At 30.1% G+C, this 6,069-nt stretch overlaps 1 protein-coding gene across 1 annotated transcript; it reads right to left on the bottom strand.

Moving 5' to 3' along the window:
* Positions 1–932: 932 nt before the first annotated feature.
* LOC133691122 (transcription factor MYC1-like) lies at positions 933–2,693 on the bottom strand. Its single transcript, XM_062111462.1, has one exon. The coding sequence runs from the start codon at positions 2,557–2,559 to the stop codon at positions 1,084–1,086; it is 1,476 nt and encodes a 491-aa protein (XP_061967446.1). The 5' UTR covers positions 2,560–2,693; the 3' UTR covers positions 933–1,083.
* Between the last annotated feature and the right edge of the window lie 3,376 nt (positions 2,694–6,069).

The following is a 6,069-nucleotide window of genomic DNA, read 5'->3' as shown; positions in this document are numbered from 1 at the left end:
GCTGTTTTTTTAATAAGAATCTGTTTATTTTTATATTTAAAAAAATTAATTTTTTTTTGTTATTTTAAGTTATTTTTTTAGTATTTTTACTGTTTTGATTTTTAAAATTATCTGGAAAAATTATAGTATCAATTAACATAGATGCTGATCTAATAATAGTAACCACCATCAAACAAAAAAGACATAATTCTCTAAAGTTACCCACTGTTTATTAAATCAAATTTAATAATATTTATATTATATCTATTAATTTAGTATGGACCATTGCTTTACTTGCTTTGCTCGCAACAGACAATGGAACAAACAAAAGGAAAGTTACCTACAGATCGTACACCTGCTACCTCTCTATTGGTTTTAAAATAGTACGACCTTATATTAATTGCAAATAACACGTGATTTGTAAGAGAGGGTATGGTCCAGGTTCCCAACCACGTCTATTTCCTTTGTTTTAAAAATATTTCCTGGGAATGAGTGTTTTTTATTTAAAAAAATATATTTTTAATATTAGTACTTCAACTAAAATTAATTATTTTAAAATTTTTCAGAAATTCAGATGAACTGCAACAACATACGAGACGGAAGCATGGCCCAGGAAGGAGCAACAGAAATAAATATTTTATGCCAAGTAAATAAAACTCATTTTGGCCCAAGAGCAAAAAAAAACAAAACAAAAATAGCTCTTCTTGTGGCAATTATATATATACACATATGCATATATATATATATATATACACACACACACATATGCAATAAATAATCAACAACATAAATTTATATATAAAAATAGTAGTCATGGCCCCACTGCCATCCATAATAGCAAGTTAGGTTTCCTTTCAAGTCATGTACACTTGCAGCGCTAAGAGCATGGGGAGCAGCAAAAAAACGTGAAGAAAATTCAGTCCAAACACTTTTTAGGGTCAAGATTCCAGTAATGTTGAAAAGGTATCCGATTGCTTCATTTATTCCATAAACACATAATTTGAAGGTAGACATGGAGAGTAGAATAGAAAACAAGCAAAACAATCGGCTTTTGATCATGGTAAATTTATATAATATGAACAGCCATAACCATGATCTTTACTGTTATTCTAGTCTTCCAAGAAGAGCAGATTTCAAGGCCTCTTCGGTTCTCAGTCCATCAGGAACCCTAACTACCACATCTTGGAGCATAAGCTCGTTAACACAGGACATACTAGCATGGTGAACCTGAAACTCCAGTTCACGGAGTGCACACATTAACCTGGAAGCTGGATAGTTCACATTCTCCGATTGGACTCTAATCATTGCATCATTACCCACAAACTTTACCTCAACTTCAAGTGCAAGCCCAGCGCCACCAGCACTATCCGGCCTGCAGGCTGATTGGTCCACAGAAGTGGTGGTGCTTTGATTGTCCAAATTATCAGCAACTTCCAATTTCACTTTCTTGGATTCCCTTTCTAGTTGTGACTCTAATTCATCAACCTTCGCCTTCAATTCATTGATGTAGGATACAGCATCAGATAATAGTGATGCTTTGTCCATTCTAGACACGTTTGGGACCACCGCACGCAGCGCGTAAAACCGGTGGTTCAACTTCTCTCTCCGCTGCCTCTCAGCCTCTACATGGTTCAGTGGGGCGTCTCTGCCCAGGCCAGGCTTTCTCCCTCTTTTCTTTGGAATTCTTTTCTCCATATGCATAGCAAGTAGAGGAAAGTCCGTGTCTGAATGCTCTGAGTTCAAATAAGACAGGCCTGGTTTATTAGCGTTACGTTTATTTGCTTCTTCTGTTTCATGAACGTTCTTCTGGTCACGATCAACTGCACAATCTTCTTGAAGTCCAGCTATTATGCCCATATCCGCAAAAGAAATGCTCCTGTCAAGAAACTGGGTCGGTTCTTCACTGGAGTTATTAGGGCCTTTGGGCACCAAATAAGCGCTAAGATCTGACCCAAAAAGAGACTTGGCTTGTTGAACAAGACCCCAATTTTCTCTGATCACAGAAGAGGATCCTAATTCAAGAACCCCGCACGATGTAGGTATGCAAACCAGGGTCTCAATGCCATGCATTTGTGCTTCTTTGACTCTTTCACAGTTGTAGAATTGAAGTTCATGGCCACCAGTTAACCAAATCAAAGAACCAGTGGTATAAGCTTTGCCAAGGATGCCATCTCCAGGTGAGAAAGATCGAGTAAGGGACATGACATAGAACCACTCAGAGTCGGTAGCATCGTTACCATCCATCAGAGACATATCAAGATCGTGACATTCACCGATCAGGGATTGGATTCCCTTCATCATGACCCTTTTCCTCTCGGAGTTTGATATCGCCATGCGGCTATTGCTGAAGGTGTTTGGTTTGGGAGAAGTGTCTTTAGAGCCTTGAAAATGGCCATCACCCCAGCCTAGGAAGATTCGGCCGCTGTCATCGTTTGATGTTTGCCAAAATATGGCATAAGACCACCAATCTGGTTGGTTTTGGACTATGAATTGAAGCCTTTGTTGGAGAGTCGGTGGGGTTTCTTGGGATAAGGAGACCGGTGAAGATGATGAAGATGGAGAAATAATGAGTTCCTCCATGTGGATTCTATCAGCTGCGCCGAGGAAAAAGTTTTAGAGAAAGAAATAGGATTGATCAGAAATAGGAGAGGCGGGTTGAAAAAGAGGAGACACTTTTCTTTTTAAGCACGGAGTGGAAGAGGACTTGCCCAGGTCCAGAGTAAATTAACATTTACATTACCAATTAATAAATAAATAAACTAATTCTTCTTAGTGCTACACTGTACACCTCGGATTATAATAGTATTTTTTTTATCATATCCTTAGGTGCATTATTTGTAAATTTTTTAGTGGTCTCTTATATTTGTATATTCTTGATAATTAAAGCTTCCAATCAAATTTACTAACATGATTAGAAGCTGACTAGATATCTTGCATGAGTGTGATAATTTTTTTTATGTAGAAAAAGTGATAGGCAAAAAAATAATTTGAATTTTAAGGAATTGGTTTAAGTGGTAATTTAAATAATACAACAAAAAATAAATTAATAAAAAATTAACAAAATATAGATTAAATTAATAAAAAATTATATAGATTAAATTTGATAGGAAAAAAAAACAAAGGATGATGAAATCATAAAAAAAAAACAAATTTAAAAAATTATCTCAAATAAAAACTTGTCAAGGCAAAAAAATTAACAATAAAAACAACATGGATTAAATTTGACAGAAAAAAAAAAGGAGGGTGAGATCGCAAAATAGAATCAATTTAAAAAATAACTCAAAATTAAAAAATTAAAATTAAAAAAATAAAGATCAAATTTGAAAAATAAAAAATTTTAAGAGTGTTGAAATTGAAAAGACACCAATTTTATAGATTATTCAAGATTAAAAAAATATATAATAAAAATAAAATGAACCAAATATGAAGAATCAATAAATTAAAGGGTTGTTCTTGAATTTTAAAGGGATGGCAGGGAAATCTAGGCGAGTAGAGAGAGAAGGGGGGGGGGAATGGCAGCCTATGCCAAACTGCCATGAATAACGGCACGCATATCGTCTCATTTGGTGCGGACGCCGAGACCTTCTAAACACCATCTAGAATACAATGTTTAATGGTTGGACAGTGCAGGGGTAGTCCACATGGAGGCACGTGCAAAAAAAGCACGTGCCACCCGATTTTGTTTTAATTATATTTAATAAATATAATTTATAACAATGTTTCTTAGTACCCTTAAAATTTACAATAAAAATAAAGTAAAATGACAAAAAAAAAAAAAGCATTGGGTGAGAGTTTAACTAGTTTTTTCTTAAATGATATCAAAGTAATCATATTATTCTATAAAAACTAAAAAAAAAACATAAATACCCTTGAGGAGTAGGCATATGATGATTTTATTTCAGGGTTGAATGAGTAATTTTACTATATATTTAAAAATAAAATTATTATCCTAACCCCAAATAATTCATAAAATACAAGTCATGGTGAAAATACCATCCCATCTCTGAAGCCAAGTTAAAAAATTAAATGATGAAAAGACAATATAGTAATTATAATATTAGAACGAACAGTAATAAGTGAGTAGAGTTGAACACATAACAAATAGTGTGGCTTTTATTAAATTCATGCAAAAAATTATATTTTATGTCTACCTATTCTCTACTGATTTCTATTTTGATCCTTTAATTTTTTTTGTTCAAAACTTTATTTCGCTAGGAAATGTAGATTGAGGCTCAATTTTTTTAAAAAAAACCAATCGGGATGTTCTTCTATTTAAAACCGATTAAAGGTTGGTTTGAGGTTAAAGATGGATTTAATAGGGTTTGTAAAGTTATTTTTAGGTATTTTTAAGTGTAAATGGTTGAATACGGGTTTTTAAGGTGAAAAGATACAAAACTCATTTTTTTGCTACTTTATATGGCTAGAAATTATAACAACGCGTCATTTTTTTTTTAAAAAAAAAAAGATGGTCAAGCGCACTGATCCACTTAAACTTAGATACGTTATGCCTTTATGGTTTTTTTCTATTTTAATTAAATTTCATTATAATTAATTAATTAAAAATACTAAGGATATTATTTTATTAATTACTGTTAACGTTTTTACTTAATTTTCATTTTCAAATAGCGGGCACTCTTAATTTCTTTATTGAGTCTGCTAATCTTTTCAAATAGCAGACTCAAAAAAGTTCCCCATGGCAACACGAAAATAGTGTATTGTTCTTATATGTTTTTAATATATTTGTATTAAAATTATTATATTATTATTTTCCTATTATAACATATTTTTATGATTATAATGAGCTTTTATCCATAAAAAATTAAATATTATGGTAAAAAAATCCAAAATACTTTGCATTAATAATATAAAAGGGTTTTTAATTGAATATACATATTTTTTTATCTATTTTCAAATCGTCTAATTTTTTTTATATTTATAATTTTTGTTGATAAACAGAGATTAACAACTTTTTTAAAACATTTTGTTTTTTTTGTGAATATCATCCTCGACTTATTTGTTTGTATTAAACGCACGCATTACGTTTCAATTCACAATTAAAATCAAAACACACGTTAACATTAACTAGCAAGTGGATACAATCACTAATCACCACAAAAGGACTAGCGCAAGAAGGGAGAAAGTTCGCCAACTTGGTAAGATACAAACAAACAGCATAAAAGAAGAGGTTCTTACACCGTTCAGTCTAGAAAGTTACATCCATCGAGAGAGAAAGAAAACTTGGCAGGGAAAGGGAGATATTATTTCATTAAGTTTTTTTTTTTTAATAAAAAATAGATTTTTTTAAAATTACTTTTTAATTTTTTTATATTTGTTTGTGATTAGAAAAATTAGTTAATAAAAAACAGTGAAAACACTTTCTAGTTAAAGAAAAATTTGGTTTGGTTTGCAAGAAAGTGTTTTCCTTTTATTTTGAGCGAAAAAAGTTTTCTAAAAGTTGTGAAAAATTTAGAAATATCATATTATTTGCTTATTATAAAAAATTTGATTCTTATACTTTTAATTGCTATATATTTTGTTTTGAATCTTTTTTTTTCAATTTCACCTCTTAAAATTTGATTTAATTTGATTTTTATATTAACATCGGTCCTTATTTCTGTGATTGTTATTTGTTTTTTCTTATTATTTTTTAATTGAAATTTTTTATCTATCAAATTTAGTACTCATTCTTTTGATTGTTACTTATTTTATTTAAAAATAATTTATAAAATTATTATTATTATTATTTTAATTTCAACATCTTTTAGTTTTTTTATCTATTAGATATGATCTATATTATTTTGATTGTTATTTATTTTATTTGAGATAATTTATAAAATTAGATTTTTTTTTAATATCATTCTCATTCAAATTTTTTATTTGCAAGATTTGTTTATCATTATTTTAATAAATTTTTTAAAAAATATTAATAAGTTACTTTCTAGTTTATTTTTCATGATATAACCAAATACTAAAAAATATTTTCCAATTTATTTTTCATGACACTATCAAACATCAAGAAATAATTTATTTTTCAGAAATTTATTTTTTAAAAAATCTATTTTCCAACAAAAACTATATATATATTTGATA

Source organism: Populus nigra, chromosome 4 (genome assembly GCF_951802175.1).
Source record: "Populus nigra chromosome 4, ddPopNigr1.1, whole genome shotgun sequence".
NCBI classification, from domain to species: Eukaryota; Viridiplantae; Streptophyta; class Magnoliopsida; order Malpighiales; family Salicaceae; genus Populus; species Populus nigra.
Note: the sequence above shows the minus strand (reverse complement) of the source record. Positions and strands in the feature narration are given on the sequence as shown.

Bases quoted from the DNA above. Each gene is read 5' to 3' on its own strand.
- LOC133691122 (XM_062111462.1), bottom strand. From the start codon at position 2,559: ATGGAGGAACTCATTATTTCTCCATCTTCATCATCTTCACCGGTCTCC.